Source organism: Hyla sarda, chromosome 5, assembly GCF_029499605.1.
Source record: "Hyla sarda isolate aHylSar1 chromosome 5, aHylSar1.hap1, whole genome shotgun sequence".
Lineage (NCBI taxonomy): Eukaryota > Metazoa > Chordata > Amphibia > Anura > Hylidae > Hyla > Hyla sarda.
This window is the reverse complement of record NC_079193.1, coordinates 301,986,528-302,011,844: the sequence shown is the minus strand read 5'-3', so window position 1 is coordinate 302,011,844 and position 25,317 is coordinate 301,986,528. Positions and strand designations below refer to the sequence as shown.

Sequence of the window (25,317 nt, the reverse complement as noted above, 5' to 3'; positions counted from 1 at the left end):
TGATAATAAATGTGACAAGCTTGTCCCCTGCCCCCAGCTGCAGGACTACAACTCCCAGCATGCCCTTACAGTAAGGTGGGGCGGAGGCCGGGCACAGTGTTTCCCAACCTGGGACTTGTAGTTTTGCAACATCTGGAGGCACCCTGGTTGGGAAACACTGTTTTAGGCCAGTGTTTCCCAACCAGGGTGCCTCCAGATGTTGCAAAACTACAAGCCCCAGCATGCCTGGACAGTCAAAGGCTGTCTAGGCATGCTGGGAGTTGTAGTTTTGCAACATCTGGAGGCAACCTGGCTGGGAAACACTGGCCTAAAACAGTGTTTCCCAACCAGGGTGCCTCCAGATGTTGCAAAACTACAAGCCCCAGCATGCCTGGACAGTCAAAGGCTGTCCAGGCATGCTGGGAGTTGTAGTCTTGCAACAACTGGAGGCACCCTGGTTGGGAAGCCTGCGCAACTTACCGGCTTCCGTAGGATCCAGCGCTGCACGACACTGCCGCGCGACACTGCCGCGCGACAGTGCCGCGCGACGATCTCCGTCAGCGATCGTCGCTGGAGCCTCGGAAGGGTAAGTGAACCTCTTCGCCGGTCCCCTTCAGCTGTTTAGTTTTGCAACAGCTGGAGGACTACAGTTTACAGACCACAAACCAGGGGTCTGCAAACTGTGGCCCTCCAGCTGTTGCAAAACTACAACTCCCAGCATGCCTGGACAGCCAATGGCTGTCCAGGCATGCTGGGAGTTGTAGTCTTGCAACATCTGGAGGCACCCTGGTTGGGAAACACTGTTTTAGGCCAGTGTTTCCCAACAAGGGTGCCTCCAGCTGTTGCAAAACTACAACTCCCAGCATGCCCGGACAGCCAATGGCTGTCCAGGCATGCTGGGAGTTGTCTTGCAACATCTGGAGGCACCCTGGTTGGGAAACACTGTTTTAGGCCAGTGTTTCCCAACAAGGGTGCCTCCAGCTGTTGCAAAACTACAACTCCCAGCATGCCCGGACAGCCAATGGCTGTCCAGGCATGCTGGGAGTTGTAGTCTTGCAACATCTGGAGGCACCCTGGTTGGGAAACACTGTTTTAGGCCAGTGTTTCCCAGCAAGGGTGCCTCCAGCTGTTGCAAAACTACAACTCCCAGCATGCCCGGACAGCCAAAGGGTGTCCAGGCATGCTGGGAGTTGTAGTCTTGCAACATTTGGAGGCACCCTGGTTGGGAAGCTTGCGCAACTTACCGGCTTCCGTAGGATCCAGCGCTGCACGACACTGCCGCGCGACACTGCCGCGCGACAGTGCCGCGCGACGATCTCCGTCAGCGATCGTCGCTGGAGCCTCGGAAGGGTAAGTGAACTTCTTCGCCGGTCCCCTTCAGCTGTTTAGTTTTGCAACAGCTGGAGGACTACAGTTTACAGACCACACACCAGTGGTCTGCAAACTGTGGCCCTCCAGCTGTTGCAAAACTACAACACCCAGCATGCCCTGACAGCCAAAGCCTATGGCTCTCAGGGCAGGAGCCCGGGCTGACATTACAGTGCAGCCGCCCGGGCTCCTCATACGGCCTCCCCGCTACCCCCCTTGTCTCCCGTCCGGGCTCCTCATACGGCCTCCCCGCTACCCCCCCCCCCCCCCTTGTCTCCCGCCCGCGCCGCTCAGCTCCCGCTGCTCCAAGACTACAACTCCCAGCGTGTCCTCACTGTAAGGCCATGCTGGGACTTGTAGTCTTGCAACAGCAGACAGATGGGAGTTGTGTGGCGCTGGCAGGTGAGAGGGGTGGGATGTAAATCACTGTAGTGACTGTAGTGTCCTGGTAGCGCAGTGAGGGTAGCGGGGAGAAAGTATGTCGGAGCCCGGGCGGCAGCAGCTTTTCCTGCTCCATGTTGGAGCTGGAGTAAATTTAGTCAATTTTTACGGCCGTTGCGACAGTTTATTGCGCAACTGCGACTGTCTCAGTTAATAAATTCCTGACCACTGCAAGTCAAAACTGAAAACTTGCGTAAATTAAGCGGGAAAAAAAAATTTGACTTTCTAGCTCTTGCTAGGGAAAGTCGCACAATTTATAGGGTAGGCGCAATTGCGACAATTTTGCGCCAAAAATAGTCAGAAAAAAATGACTAAACCCCTTAGTAAATGCCCCCCATAGTGAGTGCAGGGATTTTCTCTTTACATTTAAACAGCAGCCAAGACTCAAGAAAATTGAAAACATTAGGCAAAGAGTTTGGATGTATGTATAATTTTAAGACCATTTTACACTTTACGATCCTGAAATTGAAGCAGACCCAGCATTGGTTTAGCTCCTGTCTCTGCAGGGACATTCTGCATGTCGGTACTTGCATGTAGCTGTGCTGCAGTTCCCTGGACAGCAGGTGGCCATGATGTGCCACAATGATGATAAAATAGTTCTTAGCAGTATGTCGTATTTTAACTTATATGTCATCATGATTTATTACATGAAATTAGTAAAAGGCTCCTTAACATAAGATGTTCTTTTACATGTATTTCTAGTTTTCTTACCTCTCTACAATCAGTGTGTCATTTGTCACAACCATTAGATCAAGGGGATTTCCAATTTCTTTGTCCTCATTACATGTCTGCACAAGGCTGAGCAGAATGCAGAGTTTTAGAGTGTTGTGCATTCCTACTGGAACAACTTGTGCAGCAAAAATATTGGCAAGAATACCAGTGAAAATCCATGGTGAACCTTGAGTCTTGGAGTGAAGTTTTTGAAATACCTTGCATATAGTAAGGGGACCTGAGAAAGAAAGAAAAAAACATTCATTAAGAACTTTGCACTAAGTAAATCCTTAACCCCTTAAGGACTGAGCCCATTTGGGCCTTAAGGACTCAGACAATTTTATTTTAACGTTTCCATTTTTTGCTCATTGCCTTCAAAAAATCATAACTCTTTTATATTTTCATCCACAGACTAGTATGAGGGCTTGTTTTTTGCGCAACCAGTTGTCCGTTGTAATGCCATCACAAGATCCGGAAGCTGGCCCCTTTTTCTTCCAGTGGCTTGCTGTGCACCTCGGCCTCCGCCATGTTGTGTTCTGTAAGTGGGATGTCAGGGGGTGTGTTCTTGCTTCTGTCCTTCCTATCTTCTGACGTCCGAGGCAAATCTTTTCTTCCTGTTTCTTCCGTGGCTCAGCGACGAATCTGCGGCCTCTTCCGGCGCATGCGCAGGTAGTTTTAAATTTTTTTTTACCAATAAAGTTTTTTTGTCTAACTGACAAACTGTCTGTGCTTGCGTGAAGCTACGTTATTAGCGTAGACCTAACGTACGGTACGCTGTTAGCGTAGCACTTGAGTACTTGCGCATGTGCAGGTAGTTTGTTTGTTTTTTTTACCAATAAAGTTTTTTTTGTCTAATTGACAAACTGTCTGCGCATGCACGAGTACGCAAGTGCTACGCTAACAGCGTAGCGTACGTTAGGTCTACGCTAATAGCGTAGCTTCGCGCAAGCGCAGACAGTTTGTCAATTAGACAAAAAAAACTTTATTGGTAAAAAAAAAAAAAAAAACTACCTGCGCATGCGCCGGAAGAGGCCGCAGATTCGTCGCTGAGCCACGGAAGAAACAGGTTGAAAAGATTCGCCTCGGACGTCAGAAGATAGGAAGGACAGAAGCAAGAACACACCCCCTGACATCCCACTTACCGAACACAACATGGCGGAGGCCGAGGTGCACAGCAAGCCACTGGAAGAAAAAAGGGCCAACTTCCGGATCTTCACAAAAGGTAAGAAAATACATATATACATACTCACAACACACATAAAAAAACACATACTTATACACACATAACACACAAACATAATAACAAAAAACAGTATAAACAAGGGAGAACCCCTTTAAAGTCCTCTGTACCCATTCAGTCTTAAAGGGGTTGTCCAGCAAAAGAAATAACCTGTGTATGCTGTCAAAAAGGATATTAAAGCAATTTTCGAATATAATGTTATGACTTCATTTCACTCAGAGCTCCTGTTTCTGCTCCCACCTCCCCTCCTGACTGCTCAGGGAGAAACCAATAATGTGAAGAGGGAGTTTGTAGTACTGCTCATTAGATTTTGAGGCAAAGGGAAGCCTTTGTCAGTCACAGTAAATTGTCAGTCAGTACAGGCTCATTGCTTTCTGGAAAAGGCATCCTGCTGCCTTAAAGGGGTTATCTGGCTGATTTACACCCAAAATAAAGCAATAAGAGAAACATATTTTTCAGATACCTTCCTCACCATCCATTTTGTTGAAAAATTAGCACTCTGCAACTCTTGTACACCTGCCAGCACCCGTCGAAAAATCCTGTCACTTCCTGTATAATGGATCCTGTCATGTGCAGCCTGATACTACATTTCCCACAGTTCCAAGGTTGTATATCATGTGTGTTAGGAGCTGCCCTGCTTGGATTTCCACCCCTGGCAATTACCATAATACCCTCCCATCTATGACACACAGTGAGCAGTGCTCAGCAAATCATTGTTGATCTTGCCTACTTGCATTTTAAGGGATAGAGGTGGGTCAACTAAGAAGAGTGAAGTGGACAAAAGGCTTGGATGGCTATTCAGCTGGGAAAGATGGGCCTGGCATGCTGATTTTGGGGGGGAAAGGAGAAGACTTCTAGCACAGATGACATTTTAGAATTACTTTGATATGCATTCAGCACACAAGGTACTGTCAAGGGGTACTCATATAGCTTTACAAGTTGCAGTGAATACAAGACTATTTTATTTTGCTGGAGTAATGAGCAGTATTATGAGATCCCCCTCTATACATAACTAGTCTCGTCTGGCAAACAGGGAGGGAAAAGCCCTGCTTTTAGAGAATGTGATGGGATGTTACAGCTACAAGCCAGACATCTCAGCTGATAATGGAAGATCAGTGCAGTATGACTTATAACATTCTGTCAGTAAGTTGCATTATTATACTTTTTGACACCAAACACAGCTTATTGATTTTGATGGACAACCCCTTTAACCCCTTGGGGACGGAGCCCATTATGACCCTAAGGACGGGAGCATTTTTTGCAAATCTGACCACTGTCACTTTAAGCATTAATAACTCTGGGATGCTTTTACTTATAAATTTGATTCCGAGATTGTTTTTTCGTGACATATTCTACTTTATGTTAATGGTAAATTTTCGGCAATACTTGCATCCTTTCTTGGTGAAAAATTCAAAAATTTCATGAAAAATTCAAAAATTTAGAATTTTTCTAACTTTGAAGCTCTCTGCTTATAAGGAATATGGATATTCCAAATAAATTATATATTGATTCACATATACAATATGTCTTCTTTATGTTTGCATCATAAAATTGATCAGTTTTTACTTTTGGAAGACACCAGAGGACTTCAAAGTTCAGCAACAATTTTCCAATTTTTCGCAAAATTTTCAAAATCGGAATTTTTCAGGGACCAGTTCAGGTTTGAAGTGGATTTGAAGGGTCTTCTGGTTAGAAATACCCGATAAATGACCCCATTATAAAAACTGCACCCCTCAAAGTATTCAAAATGACATTCAGTAAGTGTGTTAACCCTTTAGGTGTTTCACAGGAATAGCAGCAAAGTGAAGGAGAAAATTCAAAATCTTCATTTTTTACACTGGCATGTTCTTGTAGACCCAGTTTTTTTACAAGGGGTAAAAGGAAAAAAATTCTCTCAAAATTTGTAACCCAATTTCTCTCGAGTAAGAAAATACCTCATATGTGTATGTCAAGTGTTCGGCGGGTGCAGTAGAGGGCTCAGAAGCGAAGGAGCAACAATGGGATTTAGGAGAGTGAGTTTTTCTGAAATGGTTTTTGGGGGGCATGTCCCATTTAGGAAGCCCCTATGGTGCCAGGACAGCGAAAAAAAAACCCACATCGCACACTATTATGGAAACGACACCCCTCAAGGAATGTAACAAGGGGTACGGTGAGCCTTAACACCCCACAGGTATTTGACAACTTTTTGTTGTGTAAATGAAAAAAAATATTTTTCCACTAAAATGCTGTTTTTTCCCCAAATTATATTTTTTTTACAAAAGGTAATAGGAGAAAATGCCCCCCAACATTTGTAACCCCATGTTAGGACGTCAAGTGCACTGCGAGCGAACTACAATGCTCAGAAGAGAAGGAGCGCCATTGAGCTTTTAGAGAGATAATTTGTTTGGAATGGAAGTCGGGGGCCATGTGCATTTACAAAGCCCCCGTGGTGCCAGAACAGTGGACCCCCCCACATGTGACCCCATTTTGGAAACTACACCCCTCACGGAATGTAATAAGGGGTACAGTGAGCATTTACACCCCACTGGCGTTTGACAGATCTTTGGAACAGTGGGCTGTGCAAACAAAAAAATTAAATTTTTCATTTTCACGGATCACTGTTCCAAAAATCTGTCAGACCCCTGTGGGGCGTAAATGCTCACTGTACCCCTTATTACATTCCGTGAGGGGTGTAGTTTCCAAAATGGGGTCATATGTGGGTATTTATTTTTTTGGGTTTATGTCAGAACCGCTGTAAAATCAGCCACCCCTGTGCAAATCACCAATTTAGGCCTCAAATGTACATGGTGCGCTCTCACTCTTGAGCCTTGTTATGTGCCCGCAGAGCATTTTACGCCCACATATGGGGTATTTCCGTACTCAGGAGAAATTGCGTTACAAATTTTGGGGGTCTTTTTTTCCTTTTACCTCTTGTGAAGATAAAAAATAAAGGGCAACACCAGCATGTTAGTGTAAAAATTTTTTTTTTTTTTACGCTAACAGGCTGGTGTAGACCCCAACTTTTCCTTTTCATAAGGGGTAAAAGGAGAAAAAGCCCCCCAAAATTTGTAGTGCAATTTCTCCCGAGTACGGAGATACCCCATATGTGGCCCTAAACTGTTTCCTTGAAATACGACAGGGCTCCGAAGTGAGAGAGCACCATGCGCATTTGAGGACTAAATTAGGGATTGCATAGGGGTGGACATAGGGGTATTCTACACCAGTGATTCCCAAACAGGGTGCCTCCAACTGTTGCTAAACTCCCAGCATGCCTGGACAGTCAGTGGCTGTCCGGAAATGCTGGGAGTTGTTGTTTTGCAACAGCTGGAGGCTCCGTTTTGGAAACACTGCTGTACAATACGTTTTTCATTTTTATTGGGGGGGGGGGGGGGGGGGCAGTGTAAGGGGGTGTTTATGTAGTGTTTTACTCTTTATTAGGTGTTAGTAAAGTGTAGTGTAGTGTTGTTAGGGTACATTCGCACTGGCGGGTTACGGTGAGTTTCCCACTAGGAATTTGCGCTGCGGCGAAAAATTTGCAGCAGCTCATACTTTAAGCAGGAAACTTGCTGTAAACCCGCCCATGTGAATGTACCCTGTACGTTCACATGGGGGGGGGGGGGGCAAACCTCCAGCTGTTTCAAAACTACAACTCCCAGCGTGCACGGTCTGTCAGTACATGCTGGGAGTTGTAGTTTTGCAACAGCTGGAGGCACACTGGTTGGAAAACCTTCAGTTAGGTTCTGTTACCTAACTCAGTATTTTCCAACCAGTGAGCCTCCAGCTGTTGCAAAACTACAATTCCCAGCATGACTGATCACAGAAGGGCATGCTGGGAGATGTAGTTATGCAACAGCTGGAGGTACGCAACTACAACTCCCAGCATGCCGAGACAGCTGTTTTCTGTGTGGGCATGCTGGAATTTGTAGTTTTGCAACATCTGGAGTGCTACAATTTAGAGACCACTGAACAGTGATCTCCAAACTGTGGACCTCCAGATGTTGCAAAACTACAACTCCCAGCATGCCCAGACAGCAAACATCTGTGTGGGCATGCTAGGAGTTGTAGTTTTGCAAGATCTAGAGGGCAGTATAGAGATCACTGTGCAGTGGTCTCTAAACTGCAGACCTCCAGCTGTTGCAAAACTACAAATTCCAGCATGCCCACACAGCAAAAAGCTGTCTGGGCATGCTGGGAGTTGTAGTTTTGCAACATCTGGAGGGCTACAGTCTAGAAATCACTATAGTGGTCTCAGACTGTAGCCCTCTAGATGTTGCTAGGCAACTACTCACCGGCTTCCGTCGCATCCGGGAGCCGTCCTCTTCTGCTGCACGACGCCGCAGATCTCCATCGCCGCCCGCCGATCCCAGTCGCTCCGCTGCCTCCGGAGGGGTAAGTGGACTCCGGCGCCGCTCCTCTTCGGTTTCCCCGTTCTGCCCGGGCCTATTGTGGGAGGGCAGGACGGGGAAAACGAAAGTAAACCCCTCCGCCCCAGATCTGCTATTGGTTGTCGCGTTTAGACCACCAATAGCAGAGATAGAAGGGGTGGCAACTTTGTCACCTCACTCCTATCGCTTTAGGGGGATCGTGGGTGTCTTAGACACCCACGATCCCCCCTTCTATACCGGGTCACCATAGACCCGTAATGACCCGGAATCGGCGCAAATCGAAAGTGTGAATTCACTTGCGATTTGCGCCGATCGCCGACATGGGGGGGTCTAATGACCCCCCTGGGCATTTGCACGGGGTGCCTGCTGATAGATATCAGCAGTCACCCCGGCCCGGTCCCCGCCCGGCGCGCGGTGGGGGCCGAAATTCCCTTAAGTACCAGGACGCAAGGGCGTATGCATACGCCCTTCGTCCCCAACAGGTTAAGGCTCAAAAAACAAGTGTGAGCTGTAAATTTTAGCAGGCTTTACTAATATCTAAGAAGGAAATTTGGCATTACATATACAGCTCTTGCAGTGAGAGTTCAAACAATCCTGTGCACAAAGATTTATATGTATTTGTGAATTCATTTCATAACATGCTTTTGTTTCTTATTACTGGGTGTCCCATTAGGATACCCTATAAGGTCATAAAGAAAGGATTCCTTGCTTGGCATGCTCTTCTTGCAAGAGTGTAGAGCCATACAAAGAACAGCTCCTGCTCTGAAGACAACATAAATTGAAAGGTCACTCATTCATTTTAATTTGGCTCAATGTAATACTACATTTTTCATGTGGTGGTCCTAGATGAAAATTCACACACCAAGAATACTTACTGTGCGCAATATATTGATGAATATTATTGGCCTCTATACAGACAGTTAATTGAGAACCATTCAGGCCACATACTGGTATACCTATTACTCTATACCTCCCTCCTATTTTCATTCTGTCTATTAATTCATCTATGGAAAAAAAAACAACAATATTTAACATATTGAAAACAATCAACACTAATATAAACAGTATGTAAATGTAGCACTGTAGGAATATTATGGATTTGTTCACATGCTGCTTTTCTATTTGTTTTGGCTGCTGTAATCATTTACTACACTGGTTAGACAATACACTGTAATGAATGGGATCCTGTTCATACTATGTGGTATGGTATACTGCACTTTGTATCTCAGCAGCATCTATAATCCTTCACAGTTTCAAATTCTTTTTGGCTAGTACATGATTTTGTGTAAATATATCCTTTTTAAGTTTTTTTTGGGTATTTTTTTGGGGGGGAAAACTGCCACTGCAGTTTCTGAGCCAAAGTCAGAAGTGGATCCAGCAGGTAGGTCAAATATTAATCCTTCGTTTAGATTTTCCATTCCTTTAACAAACAATTTTGGCTTTGGCTCAAAAACTGCAGTGTGGAACACCTGTGTGGAAACCTAGCCTCAAGGTGTTGTTCGGGCAAACAAAATTGCCCCAGGGCAGGGGTTGTACAAAAAAAAAAAATAAAAATGTACCATACTCACCACCTCCAGTCAGTCCGCAGCTGTTGAACCAATTCGTCTAGTCCTATGTTAGTCTCCACTTCTTTCAGGTTCTGTGCCTTCCCCTCAGAACCCTTCCCACTGAGGCTATGTTCACATGACGGAATGTCTGCACAGAGGATCTCCGTGCAGACATTTCGCAAATTGCGGCGTGCCAGCATAATCTGCCAGCGCTAGGACCGCACAGAAATGTGCCGTCTCATAGACAGCCATGCATTCCGTGCAGACTTCGCACAAAGAATGAACATGTTCATTTTTTGTGTGGACACGGAAAATGGAATTTCCGTGCCGGAACCATCTGGAAATTTCGCTGTGTGCACAGAACAGCAGAATCCTGTTGAGTTTAATGGGGCTCTGCTGCAGCGGAATCTCTGTGCCAGATTCCAATGCGGAATCCATCCTGGAAATTTTGACGTGTGAACAAGGTCTTAGCCGTTTAGTGGTCACAGCCCTGCCTCAGTTTAACTAATTGCCTAAGAGGGTATGTCTTGTGGGGTTGGGAAGACATAGAACCTCAAAGAAGCAGAGACCAATGGAGGACTGGGATTATCAGTGTGACGGGTGTGGGGGACCAGAGGAACGGAGTATAGTATGCATAGGCGTGCGCAGCCTATTGCATTAGGGTGGGCACCATAAAGCACAAACTCACGCCGCACGTTTATAAATCCGCCATTACCGGCGGGTCCCTGGCTGCGATCAACAGCCGGGACCTGCCGCACATGATCCGGGCATCGCTCCGATGCCCGTGGTTATGCTTAGAATGTAAATGTACGTCAAGTACCACGTCATCAGGACGTACATTTACGTCCTTCATCGTTAAGGGGTTAAATGGAACTTAATAAAAGGTATATTTTATCATATGGAAGGTCCCTATTCAAATCAGTGCCTATAAGGTATGTAGGTTGGTTTTTAGCTAGCTAGGTCAGTTGGTAGCTAAGTGGATTGGTAGTTGATAGCTAGGTAGATAGCATGTAGGCAAAGTCAGATCACAATGTATGTTTAGTTCACAAATAGAGCAACTGAGAGTCACTTCATACAATCATAGATGCATAGCCTTTAGTGTTATTCAAAGTGCCTATATAATTAGGTGTTACTGTTTCACATTTTGTGTAAACTGCGCATTCATAAACATAAGATGCATAACTTTGCCTTGATGTCAGGACCCTTGTCTAGTTGCACAAAGTCCTGTGTATTACATCGGGTCCCTATATTAGCACCAGGTAATGTATTCACTGTTCACGTCCCGACACTGCGCTATTGCATTAGTGCCCGTCACTGGTGGCCCGTGAAGCGATATTAGAAGAATACACGCTATAACGTGATCCCTGATTAATTAAAGCATGTAGGATCGCCTATGGCAATGTGAACGGAGCCCAAATACTTGAAACCAGCTACCACTACCTAGGAAACAGCGAAGTGCAATGGCAAAGTGTTATACAATCTGCAGCCAATGCATAACAAAGGAAGCTGTGTACATGTGTGGATTAGGAAATGGAGTGACGGGCACAAGTGCAATAGCGCAATGTTGGGACATTTGCAATAAAGTGAACAGTGAATACATAACCTGGTGCTAATATAAGGACCCCATGTAATACACAGGACTTTGTGCAATTATACAAGAAGGGTCCTGACATCAAGGCAAAGTTATGCATCTTATGTTTATGAATGCGCAGTTTACACAAAAAAACAGAAACACCTAATTATATATGCACTTTGAATAACACTAGAGCAGTGGTCTTCAACCTACGGACCTCCAGAGGTTTCAAAACTACAATTCCCAGCATGCCCGGACAGCCGTTGGCTGTCCGGGCATGCTAGGAGTTGTAGTTTTGCAACATCTGGAGGTCCGCAGGTTGGAGACCACTGCACTAGAGGCTCTGCTTCTATGATTGTATGAAGTGCACTCCATCAGTTGCTTTATTTGTGAACTAAACATACAAAGGACATTAACTCACATATAATTGGACTGCAAAATAAAGAGCAGTAGTAAAAATTCATAGAAGTAACTGCATAATAGCGTGTCTATGTGAAAAGGGTCCAGTAGAGCAGTGTTTCCCAACCAGGGTGCCTCCAGATGTTGCAAAACTACAACTCCCAGCATGCCTGGACAGCCAAAGGCTGTCCAGGCATGCTGGGAGTTGTAGTTTTGCAACATCTGGAGGCACCCTGGTTGGGAAAAACTGCAGTAGAGTAAGTGTGAAGTAACACTGTGTATTGTGACTAAAAGCCCCCCCCCCGGGTCACCACCCCACACGATTCCCCATCCCAAAGTACCAAAGAAAATAACAAAAAAAAAAACTCACCTAGTCCCACGCAGCGATCTCCTGAAGAGCCGGGCCGCGTTCTCTCTTGTCCACAGTGCAGGCGCTGATGATTGACGTCATCAGCGCCTGCGTCTGGGAAGGGGTCACGGCCTTCTCTTACCTGTGTGCGCACAGTTCAGAAGCTCCGGCTGTGAGTGACCAGCTATGAATACCTCCCTGGGTTAAATAGACCCAGGGAGCATATAATACAGCAAAGTCTGCGGGCAGAACTGGGGAGGATTCCCCCATGATCTGTCCCCCTGCATGATTTTCTGGGGGGATGTGTCCCCCCGATTCCTACGCTCCCGGGATATCCCGAATTTGACAGGAGCCTGGGCTTGATTAGGGTGTGCCCAGGCACACCCGGCACACCCCGTGCGCACGCCTATGATAGTATGTATCTTTATATTTATAAAATCCCCAGCTCAGGGGCACATTTTTGTTTTGCTCAGACAATTCATTTAACTCCTTAGGCTGGAATTCCACTGAGGATTTTTTTTGCAAAAACGCTGTCAAAAACGCCAATTTTCCCGCACTGCGTTTTTTCAGCTAAAAAACGCAGCATCCAGATGTTAGCTGCAAGTCAATAGTAAACTGCAAAATGCCAGATCCACCTGGCGTTTTTCAGTTTGGTATTTTTTTAAATCCTTTTTCCTTTTTCAGCTATTTTTGGCTCAGAGGCTGGTTTTTCAAAACGCCCGACTAAACCTAGTTTGGCGTTTTTTGCATAGAAATTATGGCGTTTTCCTCCCATAGAAGTCTCTGGGAGAGCAAAAACGCCAAGAAAAACGCCATGTTTGTTTTAACTTTGGCGTTTTTGCCGGAGGTTTTTATTCTTTTTTGGACTTTAGCGAACCAAAAAAGTGATGGAGAGACCTTTTATAATAAAATGTCGTAGGTTATCATAAAAAAATAATAATTAAAAAGATACAGTAGTGATGGAAAAAATTGTATTTAACTAAATGTATCTGTTTTAGAACAAAATTTTTATTAATTTTTAAACAGGGATCAATTTATGTGGGTGGGCAGGGCACAAAAAATGTAGACGACAATAATATGTAGTGTGTGTGTGTGTTTTTAACTATTTTTTATTTTATTTTTAGGTAGTACTACTACTCACAGCATGGAACACACTGTTCCATGATGGGAGTAGTAGTACCTGTACTAATTGACAGATCGCCCCTTTGCGATCCTCCTGTATAATGTATAGATGTGGCCGGCCGCTCTTCTATGGTCCCCTGCACTGCCGTATATATACACCTATTCATATTTCCCGCAGAGCTGTGATTGGCCAGATGATTCCAGCCAATCACAACTCTTTGTGGAAAATATGTATAGGTGTATATATACGTCAGTGCAGGGGACCATAGAAGAGCGGCCGGTCGCATCTATACATTATACAGGAGGAATACAGCGGGTGTTAGGAGAAGTGACATCCGCTGTGATCTGTTTCTTGCTGCAGGTACTACAGCTCCCAGCATGGAGCAGAGTGTGCTCCATGTTGGGAGTAGTAGTACCCGCAGTAAGAAACAGATCACAGCAGATGTCACTCCTCCTGACACCCCCTGTGATCCTCCTGATGTGAATGTCGGGATCAGCTGTACTCACAGCTATAGAGCCGGGAGAACAGCTGATGCTGAGCAGTAGATATACATCGTATATCCACTGCCCAGCAAGAACTTACAGTGAGCCTGCAATGTATATACAGTATACACATTGCTGGCTCACTTAACCCCTTGCTGAGCTTTGCGCTATGTGCAAGCCTGGCAAGGAAAGAGTTAACTTACACTGCTGGACAGTGTAGGTTAACCCTTTGGGTGGCATACTGTCAGGATCCGGACTGGTATGTGGGGAGAACACGGGTGGTGGATCCTCTGTGTCAGTGAGGTGATGGCGTGGGCCGTACCAGGGGAACGGAATCTAAGAGGTTACTGGTTTTCACTAGAGCCTGCCGCAAAGCGGGATGGACTTGCAGCGGCAGGTAACCTCCAGGTCGTTCCACCCGATAGCGACTCAACCTCACTGACGGCTGAGACAGGCGCGGTACACAAGGATAAGGCAAGAGCAAGGTCGGACGTAGCAGATGGTCTGGGCAGGCAGCAACGGTTTGTAGTCAGGGGCAACGGCAAGGGTCTGGGTACACAGGCAATGGAACACACAGAAACGCTTTCTCAGGGTACAAGGCAACAAGATCCGGCAAGGGTGGGTTTATATGGTGTAGGGAGTGGGTTTATATGGTGTAGGGAGTGTTTGGGACTAATTGGGCCAGGCACCAATTAATGGTGCACTGGCCCTTTAAATCTGAGAGACCAGGTGCGCGCGCGCCCTAGAGAGCGGGGCCGCACGCGCCGGGACTGAACAGGAGGATGGGGCAGGTGAGCGACACGGGGCGCGATCCGAGAGCGGGCACGTCCCGTACCTCAGATCGTGTCCCCACCGGAGACATGGAAGCAGCGCTCGCGGTAAGCGGTGCCGACCGGAGCGCTGCATACACGGGCTCGCCGCGAGCGCTCCGGGGAAGCGGCGGGACCCGGAGCGCTCGGCGTGACACATACAGTATATACAGTTATCTATAGATAGCTGTATAGAGTGTATACAGAAGATGAAGAAATCCCCTTCCTCCCTCCAGTCCGGGCTGGATCTGTGTAGCTCCGCCCCTAATGATGATGTCATTTGGGGGTGGAGCTTCAGACGTGAGCCAGGCTGGTTAGTCTAAGGCTCTGTTCACATTGTCCGTTTTGTATAATGTGAACAGAACCTTCTGGCAGTGTCCTCCAGGACAGGGTGACTCCAGCTGATGCTAAACTACAACTCCCAGCATTCCCAGACAGCCAAAGGCTGTCTGGGCATTCTGGTATTTGTAATTTTGCATCAATTGGAGGCTCCCTGTTTGGGTAGACATTGTATTATGGGCACTCTCCCCAGTGGAGAGCACCAAAAATGTCCTAACCAATATTTTTGTGTTTTTTTTCCTTCTCATTTCAGATCTGTGTATGCAGAGGATTACGGTGGATTAGATGGATTACGGCGGATGAACAGTTTTTTTTTCTTTTAATAAAATGGTTAACGAGGGCTGTGGGGGAGTGTTTTTTAAAATAAAACAATTTTTCCAATGTGTTGTGTTTTTTTAATTGAATTTTCAGGCTTAGTAGTGGAAGCCATCTTATTGACGGAATCCATTACTAAGCCACGGCTTAGCGTTAGCCCCAAAAACAGCTAGCGCTAACCCCCAATTATTACCCCGGTACCCACAGCCACAGGGGTGCTGGGAAGAGCCGATAGCAACAGGCCCAGAGTGTCAAAAATGGCACTCCTGGGCCTAGACGGTAACAGGGTGGTGTTATTTAGGCTGGGGAGGGGCAGTAACAATGGTCCTCGCCCACCCTGGTAACGTCAGGCTGTTGCTGCTTGGTTGGTATTGTGCTGAGAATGAAAATACAGGGAACCCTATGTGTTTATATATATATATATATATATATAAATAAATAAATAAATATGCATAGGGTTCCCCGTATATTTTCATTCTCAGCACAATACCAACCAAGCAGCAACAGCCTGACGTTAGCCTTTGGCTGTCTGGGCATGCTGGGAGTTGTCGTTTAGCAACAGCTGGAGTCTCCCTGTCTGGGAAGACACTGCCAGAAGGGTCTGTTAACATTATACAAAACGGACAATGTGAACAGTGCCTTACTAGCCTGGCTCCCGTTCTGTAGCCACTCCCACCCACTGACGTCATCACTAGGGGGCGGAGCTACACTGACCCGGCAGGGAGCAAGGAAGGTAAGTTGACCTCGTCTTCTGTATACACTATATACAGCTATCTATAGATAGCTGTATATACTGTATACAGCCCAAAGGGGCTATAGGAGCAGGGAGTCCTGTCAGTCTGGTGACAGGATTCACGGCTCCTGTATAGTATACATATGTACACTATGCACCCCTGTATACTATACGGCCGGGGGAGGTGAGTAGTGATGCTATATATCACTCCTCACCTCCTTACACTCTGTGGACCGGGCGCTCAGCATCCAACCCACAGAGTGGTACCCTGAAGGCAGTGAGAAAACTGCCACAGGGGACAAAACTGGCTGTTTCCATACCAAGAAAAACGCCAGAAAAAACTGCCACTGCAGTTTTCTAGCCAAAGTCAGAAGTGGATCCATAAAGGAGGAAAAGTGTAAGTTCTTCTTTTATACTTCCTATTCCTTTTGAATACACTTCTGGCTTTGGCTCAAAAACTCCAGTGGCAGTATTCCAAAAAACTGCCAGAAAAAAGACCAAGTGGAAACTTAGCCTTTCATTTTTTCCTCCTTACCTTTGTGTGACAAAATTGAAGAAAAAACGCCATTTTGTAATTTTGGGGGCTTCCATTTCTAATATTTCGGTAAAAATGACACCTTCTCTTTATTCTGTAGGTCCGAACAATTAAAATGATACCCTACATATATAAGTTTGATTTTGTATTACTTCTGGAAAAACCATAACTACATGCACAAAAATGTATACGTTTAAAATTGTCATCTTCTGACCCCTCTAACTTTTTTTTACTTGTCTGCATATGGGGCAGAATTAGGGCTCATTTTTTGCGCTGTGATCTGAAGTTTTTAGCGGTATCATTTTTGTATTGATTGGACTTTTTGATCGCTTTTGCGGTTTAATTAACAATATATTTTTATAAATCAGACATTTACGCACGCGTCGATACAACATATGTTTATTTTTATTTCCCCCTTTTTTTTTATATTAGGGAAGGGGTTAAATGTTCTTTATTAACTTTTTTTTTTGCAATGTTATAGCCCCATAGGGGGCTATAACACTGCACACACTAATCTTTTACATTGATCTTTGTTATCCCATAGAATAACATTGATCAATGATTCTGCCGCTTGACTGCTCATGCCTGGATCTCAGGCACGGAGCAGTCATTCGGCAATCGTACACACAGAAGGAAGGTAGGGGCCCTCCTTGTGTGCTCTAGGTGTTCGGGACGCCGCAATTTTGCCGCAGCGGTCCCGAACAGCCCACTAAGCTAGCCAGAAGTAGTTTACTTTCACTTTAGATGTGGCGATCAACTTTGAATGCCACTGTCTAAAGGGTCAATAGCGTGCGGCACCGCGATCAGTTGCCCCGTGTTATAGAAAAGGGAGCGGACTGAGTCCTTAAGAGGTTAAAGTCAGGAATGCACCAGACTCTTATTGGTGATGAGGGCACTGGAAATGTTGTGAAAATTCTGGACAGTGCTCAGAACTGAAAAGTAGCAAGCACAAATATCCACATTTGTAGAATTAAGCACACAGACATTAAAGCGTACCTGTCAGATCCCACAAAAAAATGTATATGCTACTAAGTACCTAATCCTGACCATGTACATCTCATTTTAATGCCTCCATCACCTATATTTATTATAAAAAAAATACCTCTTTTCATTAGCTCACAGTGTTAGAAATCCCTCCCTTGTGCGCCTGCTCATGCAACCTTGTCAATGAGTCATCTCTTGTCTATGACTCATGGACTATGACTCATGGACAAGCTGATGCTGTTGCAGGACTGGTCAGTGTCCCAGTATGTATGGAGACCTCTAGTGGTAGGATTTTCAGGAGCCGTTTTCTTTATAAAATATCCCCAAAATTTTAAACAACCATATTATAAAATGTCTTTAATTTTCTTCAGTAACAACATATAAAAAGTTTTCGGATTGACCATTTAACCCCTTAAGGACAATTTAATTTTTACGTTTTCATTTTTTCCTCCTCGCCTTCTAAAAATCATAACTCTTTTATATTTTCATCCACAGACTAGTTTGAGGGCTTGTTTTTTGCGCGACCAGTTTTCCTTTGTAATGACATAACTCATTATATCATAAAATGTATGGCGCAACCAAAAAAACACTATTTTTGTGGGGAAATTAAAAAGAAAAATGCAATTTTGCTAATTTTGGAAGGTTTCGTTTTCACGCCGTACAATTTATGGTAAAAACGACATGTGTTCTTTATTCTGAGGGTCAATACGATTAAAATGATACCCATTATTACTTACTTTTCTATTATTGTTGTGCTTAAAAAAAATCACAAACTTTTTAACCAAATTAGTTCGTTTATAATCCCTTTATTTTGATGACCTCTAACTTTTTTATTTTTCCGTATAAGCGGTGCTATGAGGGCTCATTTTTTGCGCCATGATATGTACTTTTTTTTGATACCACATTTGCATATAAAAAACTTCTAATACATTTTTCATAATTTTTTTAAATAAAATGTATTAAAAAAGTAGCAATTTTTGCCTTTTTTTTTTACGTTCACGCCGTTCACCGTACGGGATCATTAACATTTTATTTTAATAGTTCGGACATTTACGCACGCGGCGATATCAAATATGTCTATTAAATTTATTTTTTACGCTTTTTTGGGGTAAAATAGGAAAAAACGGACGTTTTACTTTTTTATTGGGGGAGGGGATTTTTCACTTTTTTATTTATTTTACTTTTACATTTTTTTTTTTACAATTGAATAGTCCCCATAGGGGACTATTCATAGCAATACCATGATTGCTAATACTGATCTGTTCTCTGTATAGGACATAGAACAGATCAGTGTTATCGGTCATCTTCTGCTCTGGTCTGCTCGATCTCAGACCAGAGCAGGAGACGCCGGGAGCCGGAAGGAGGAAGGTGAGGGGACCTCCGTGCGATCAGCAGGGGGGATCAGCCGCGCATGACACGGGCATCCCTCCGATGCCCGCGGTTATGCACAGGACGTAAATGTACGTCCTGGTGCGTTAAGTACCACCGCACCAGGACGTACATTTACGTCCTGCATCCTTAAGGGGTTAAAGGGGTACTCCGGTTAAAAACTTTTTTTTATTAAAATGAACTGGTGCCAGAAAGTTAAACAGATTTATATATCACTTCTATTTAAAAATCTTAATGCTTTCAGTAATTATTAGCAGCTGTATGCTACAGAGGAAATTTTTACTTTTTGAATTTCTTTTTGTCTTATCCACTGTGCTCTCTGCTGACACCTTTGTCTGTGTCAGGAACTGTCCAGAGCAGCATAGGTTTGCTATGGGGATTTTCTCCTGCTCTGGACAGTTCCTGATACGGGCATCAGGTGTCAGCAGAGAGCACTGTGGACAAGACAAAAAAAATAAGAATTTCCTCTGTTGCATACAGCAGCTGATAAGTACTGGAAGGATTAAGATTTTTTAATAGAAATCATTAAGAAATCTGTTTAACTTTCTGTCCCCAATGATTAAAAAAATATATTTTCCACCAGAGTTCCCCTTTAAGGATTGTATCTCTGTATAAATGCATTGTACTTTAATATGATATATACACAATGAAGAAAAAAGCAGAGTTTACCTCTGAGGAACACTGCATATGACTGCAAACGGTAATTCTTAAATGCTGTACACTGTCCTTGGAACATTTTCAGTGTCTTCGAATCCATGAATTCAACAACCTGTTTATCTAACAAAACATATTTTAATTTTACCGTCATTGCCTTAAAATACTGCTTTGAAAATATTTTACATACCACCTAGAACTCTGTATTTTATGTCTTCTTTTAAAGGTGATGCACATAAGTCACAAAAGAACTCTTGTCTCACTGTTGCTGACTCTGTCGCCCCAGGGGTGTGGATACGTATGTACCGGAAATCTGATGCACATAAAACATAAATACTTAATAAATATGCCACTGTCTACTGTCATTATTAAACACAGGGCCTCATTCATGATACTTTATGCCTGGTGCAGATCTGTAGAAAGCCACAAAATTATGCACAAAACATGTGGTTTAAGCAAAAATTAGACTTTTTACTGATCTTTGCCATGCTTTCTAAGTGGCCAGGGCTTGCCCCACAGAGGGGGTGTGATTTAATGCGAAGGAGGGGTGTGAGGGGCACTAAAAGTTGTGGTAATTTTATTTTATATTATGACCAAGAGAGTTTTACCTGTAGACAGGGGACACTTTGTCTCAGAGCACAAAAACCGAGCTCCTTGAGTATATTTATTAACTGTAGACAGAGCAATGACTGTTCCTTCCATCATATACAGTCTTTGAGATCTGTAGTCCAGGGGGAACTCTCTGAGGCTTAAGTGATAACCAGGTAGGTCAGGCAGATGTGTAACCTTCAAAATCACATTTATCTAAAGAATAAAATAATAAATTATTTTACAGCATTTACAGTGTTCATAAGAAGTACACCTGTCTGCTATGATTATGGGTAGGAAGCACTGTATAGGTAGGTATTTCTCAGGAACTTGTGTTGTCATTGCTGTCCATTACTTTACCCAGACTTAAAGGGATACTCCGCTGCTCAGCGTTTGGAACAAACTGTTCCGAACGCTGGAGCTGGGAGCTCGTGATGTCATAGCCCCGCCCCCTCATGAGGTCACACCCTGCCCCCTCAATGCAAGTCTATGGGAGGGGGCGTGATGGCTGTCCCCCTCCCATAGACTTGCATTGAGGGGGTGGGGTGTGATGTCATGAAGGGGCGGGGCTATGACATCACAAGCTCCCACCTCCAGCGTTCGGAACAGTTGTTCCAAATGCTGAGCAGCGGAGTACCCCTTTAAAGTCAATTCTTTTTTCATTTTTCAGAACCATTTTCAAAGATGAAAGAAGCGATCTGATTGGTTGCTATGGGCAACTCAGCAACTTTTCCTCTGGGCAGGTTTTGATAAATATCCCCCATGTCTAGCCTTTTGTGGTCAAAATTCTGTTAATCAATTTCCTACTGCCTTTATTTTAACAAGAGTTTCAAATGTCCTGTACAGATATAGAGTTAAAGGGGTTTTCTGGGAATATGTGATTGATGGGCCATCTACAGGATAGGCTTTTAATCACTAATCAGCTGGGTGACAACACCCAGACCCCCACCGATCAGCTGTCTGGCACCCTTCATTATACAGTGAATGGGGCCAAAAGCCCTGCAACACTTATTGTACAGAGGTGGTGCTGGGTGACTGCAGCTAAGCTTTCATCTTTTTCCTTTTATTTCCTATAAACTGTACTTTGGTCATCTCATTTAATACTTTACTTTATTTCATTCATTTTACCATATAAACAGATGAAAGCAGTACATATCAAACAGAAGACATTGTCCTAGATTTAACAAACTGTCTCAGACTAAAACTGTCTGATTTTTCCAAAGCAACCAACCATAGCTCAGCTTTCATTTACCACTGCAATCTGAGAACTGCAAGATGAGCTGTGATTGGTGGGGAAAACCAGACAGTTCTTAGAATAAAAAAAGTCCAGACTTTTTTTCAGCATTATTTTTGCTTTGGGACCCTTTTTGTGGTAATTTTTTTTTTGATATTTATAATGCAAAAGCTATAGCCCAGAAAAAAGCTGTTTACCATTGGACTGTATTTTGGAATGTTTACTTCCCAAGTTAATTGCCAAAATAGGGCTGTATTTTCGCAGGAAATGGCCAACAAAAGGGCCCCTACACTTATTTTAAGGCCATAATAATTAATATTTGTGTGCACAGAGGGGCTGTAATGTCCGCATTTTGTATTTTCTGCTTTGAGTCCTGTTCAAACATTAGGTTTGTGTCTAAACGGTATACCACGGTTTTAGGTCTGGTTAGGGAACCGTATACGGGGCAAAAATGAGCCGACCGGAGTCAGTGTTGGACTCTGGTCGTCTCATTGAAATGAATGGTGTTCCTGCCAGTTCTGGCTGGGGTACGGGAACGGCTGGTTTTCGCTCCTCCCAACCACACGTTTTTTGCATTAATAATTAAATATAAAAAAAAATAATTAAAAAGTGTGATTCCCCGTATTTTTATTCTCAGTCAGATACCAACCAAGCAGCAACAGCCTGACATTTACAGGGTGGGCAAGAACCATTATTACTGGCCCTCCCCTGCCTAAATAATGCCAGCCAATTACCACCTAGGCCCAGGAGCACTTTTTTTTTAATGCTCTGGGCCTGTTGGTATCGGCTCTTCCCGACACCTCTGTGGCAGTGGGTACCGGGGTAATAATTGGGGGTTAGCGCTAGCTGTTTTTGGGGCTAAAGCTAAGCCCTGGCTTAGTAATGGATTCCCTCTATAAGACAGCTTCAACTACTAAGCCTGTAAAATAAATTTATAAATAAAAAATAAAAATAAACACAGCACGTTTTAAAAACTTTTATTCCAAAAAACACTCCCCCACAAGCCCTCATTAACCATTTTATTAATAGTGTTCACCGAGTCTGAAGTAGTCCTCTGCATACATGGATCTAAAATGAGTTGGGAAACACTGATTCACACAGTGTCGCCCCTTTATACAGTGGGGCAAAACAGTTTTTAGTCAGCCACCAATTGTGCAAGTTCTTCCCCTTAAAAAGATGAGAGAGGCCTGTAATTTTCACATTGTCTCATTTTTAAAGAATTTATTTGCAAATTATGGTGGAAAATAAGTATTTGGTCACCTACAAACAAGCAAGATTTCTGTCTCTCACAGACCTGTAACTTCTTCTTTAAAGGGGTACTCTGGCGCATAGACATCTTATCCCCTATCCAAAGGATAGGGGATAAGATGCCTGATCGCGGGGGTCCCGCCGCTGGGGACCCCCATGATCTTGCACGCCGCACCCCGTTTAAAATCAGTCCCCAGAGCGTGTTTGCTCCGGGTCTGATTACTGTCGATCACGGGGCCGGAGCGTTGTGACGTCAAGGCTCCGCCCCGTGTGACGTCACGCTCCGCCCCCTCAATGCAAGCCTATGGGAGGGGGCATAACATCTGTGGTGTCAATCAATATTTGCATCATTTCTTGGTGAAAAATTCAAAAATTTGATGAAAAATTTGAAAATTTTGCATTTTTATTACTTTGAAGCTCTCTGCTTATCAGGAAAATAGACATTCCAAGTAAATTATATATCATAAAGTTGACATGTTTTTACTTTTGGAAGACATCAGAGGGCTTCAAAGTACAGCAGCAATTTTCCAATTTTTCATAAAATTTTCAAAATCAGAATTTTTCAGGGACCAGTTCAGTTTTGAAGTGGATTTGAAGGGCCTTCATATTAGAAATACCCAATAAATGACCCCATTATAAAAGCTGCACCCCTCAAAGTATTAAAAATGACATTAATTAAGTGTGTTAACCCTTTAGGTGTTTCACAGGAATAGCAGCAAAGTGAAGGAGAAAATTAAAAATCTTCATTTTTTACACTCGCATGTTCTTGTAAACCCAGTTTTTGAATTTTTAGAAAATCTTCCTAAAATTTGTAACCCAATTTCTCTCGAGTAAGGAAATACCTCATATGTGTATGTAAAGTGTTCGGCGGGCGCAGTAGAGGGCTCAGAAGGGAAGGAGCGACAATGGGATTTTGGAGAGTGAGTTTTTCTGAAATGGTTTTTGGGGGGCATGTCACAATTAGGAAACCCCTATGGTGCCAGAACAGCAAAAAAAAAAAAAAAAACAAAAAAAAAAACATGGCATACTATTTTGGAAACTAAACCCCTCAAGGAATGTAACAAGGGGTACAGTGAGCCTTAACACCCCACAGGTGTTTGACGACTTTTCGTTAAAGTTGGATGTGTAATTGAAATTTTTTTTTCACTAAAATGCTGCTTTTCCCCCAAATTTTTAATTTTTACAAGGGGTAATAGTAGAAAATACCCCCCAAAATGTGTAACCCCATCTCTTCTGAGTATGGAAATACCCCATGTGTGGACATCAAGTGCACTGCGGGCGCACTACAATGCTCAGAAGAGAAGGAGTCACATTTGGCTTTTGGAAAGCAAATTTTGCTGAAATGTTTTTTGGGGGCATGTCCCATTTAGGAAGCCCATATGGTGCCAGGACAACAAAAAAAAAACCCTCACAAGGCATACTATTTTGGAAACTCCACCCCTCAAGGAACGTAACAAGGGGTACAGTGAGCCTTAACACCCCACAGGTGTTTACAACTTTTCGTTAAAGTTGGATGTGTAAATGAATTTTTTCCACTAAAATGCTGCTTTTCCCCCAAATTTTACATTTTTACAAGGGGTAATAGGAGAAAATGACCCCCAAAATTTGTAACCCCATTTCTTCTGAGTATGGAAATACCCCATTTGTGGATGTCAAGTGCTCTGCTGGCGCTCTACAATGCTCAGAAGAGAAGGAGCGCCATTGAGCTTTCAGAGAGTGAATTTGTTTGGAATGGAAGTCGGGGGCCATGTGTGTTTACAAATCCCCCGTTGTGCCAGAACAGTGGACCCCCCACATGTGACCCCATTTTGGAAACTACACCCCTCACAGAATTTAATAAGGGGTGCAGTGAGTATTTACACCCCACTGGTGTTTGACAGATCTTTGGAATAGTGGGCTGTGCAAATGAAAAATAAAATGTTTCATTTTTACGGACGACTGTTCCAAAAATCTGTCAGACACCTGTGGGGTGTAATTTCTCACTGTACCCCTTATTAAATTACGAGAGGGGTGTAGTTTCCAAAATGGGGTCACATGTGGGGGGGGGGGTTCTGGCTCTATGGGGGCTTTGTAAACACACATGGCCTTACATTTCAGACACATTCCCTCTCCAAAATCCCAATGGTGCTCCCTCTTTTCTGAGCATTGTAGGGCACCCGCAGAGCACTTTACATTCACATATGGGGTATTTTAGGGTTACAAATTTTGGGGGGGGCTTTTTTTTTTTACCTATTTTCCCTTGTGAAAATGAAAAATTTAGGGTAACACCAGCATTTTCGGGAACATTTCTTTTTTCATTTTCGCATACAACTTTAATGAAAATTCTTCAAACGCCTGTGGGGTGTTAAGGCTCACTATAACCCTTGTTACGTTCCGTGAGGGGTGTTGTTTCCAAAATGGCGTCACATGTGGGTATTTATTTTTTTGCGTTTATGTCAGAACCGCTGTAAAATCAGCCACCCCTGTGCAAATCACCAATTAAGGCCTCAAATGTACATAGTGAACTCTCACTCCTGAGCCTTATTGTGCGTCCGCAGAGCATTTTACGCCCACATATGGGGTATTTCCGTACTCAGGAGAAATTGCGTTACAAATTTTGGGGGTCTTTTTTTGCTTTTACCGCTTGTGAAAATAAAAAGTATGGGGCAACATCAGCATGTTAGTGTAAATTCTTTTATTTTTTTACACTAACAGGCTGGTGTAGACCCCAACTTTTCCTTTCCATAAGGGGTAAAAGGAGAAAAAGCCCCCCAACATTTTTACAGCAATTTCTCGTGAGTACATAAATACCCCATATGTGGCCCTAAACTGTTTCCTTGAAATACAACAGGGCTCTGAAGCGAGAGAGCCATGCGCATTTGAGGACTAAATTAGGGATTGCCTAGGGGTGGACATAGGGGTATTCTACACCAG

The 25,317-nt window shown here is 43.9% G+C and overlaps 1 protein-coding gene across 9 annotated transcripts in view; it reads right to left on the bottom strand.

Moving 5' to 3' along the window:
* The window catches only part of MCMDC2 (minichromosome maintenance domain containing 2), a 64,673-nt gene that overhangs the window by 19,827 nt on the left and 19,529 nt on the right, over positions 1-25,317 (bottom strand). For all 9 annotated transcript variants that reach the window (XM_056522076.1, XM_056522080.1, XM_056522079.1 and 6 more), the window contains 5 exons: positions 19,943-20,138; positions 19,525-19,647; positions 19,350-19,457; positions 8,979-9,107; positions 2,500-2,737 (listed from right to left, as the gene is read on the bottom strand). In XM_056522076.1, coding sequence (XP_056378051.1) covers positions 2,500-2,737; positions 8,979-9,107; positions 19,350-19,457; positions 19,525-19,647; positions 19,943-20,138 — 794 coding nt within the window. The remainder of the gene's footprint in view (positions 1-2,499; positions 2,738-8,978; positions 9,108-19,349; positions 19,458-19,524; positions 19,648-19,942; positions 20,139-25,317) is intronic.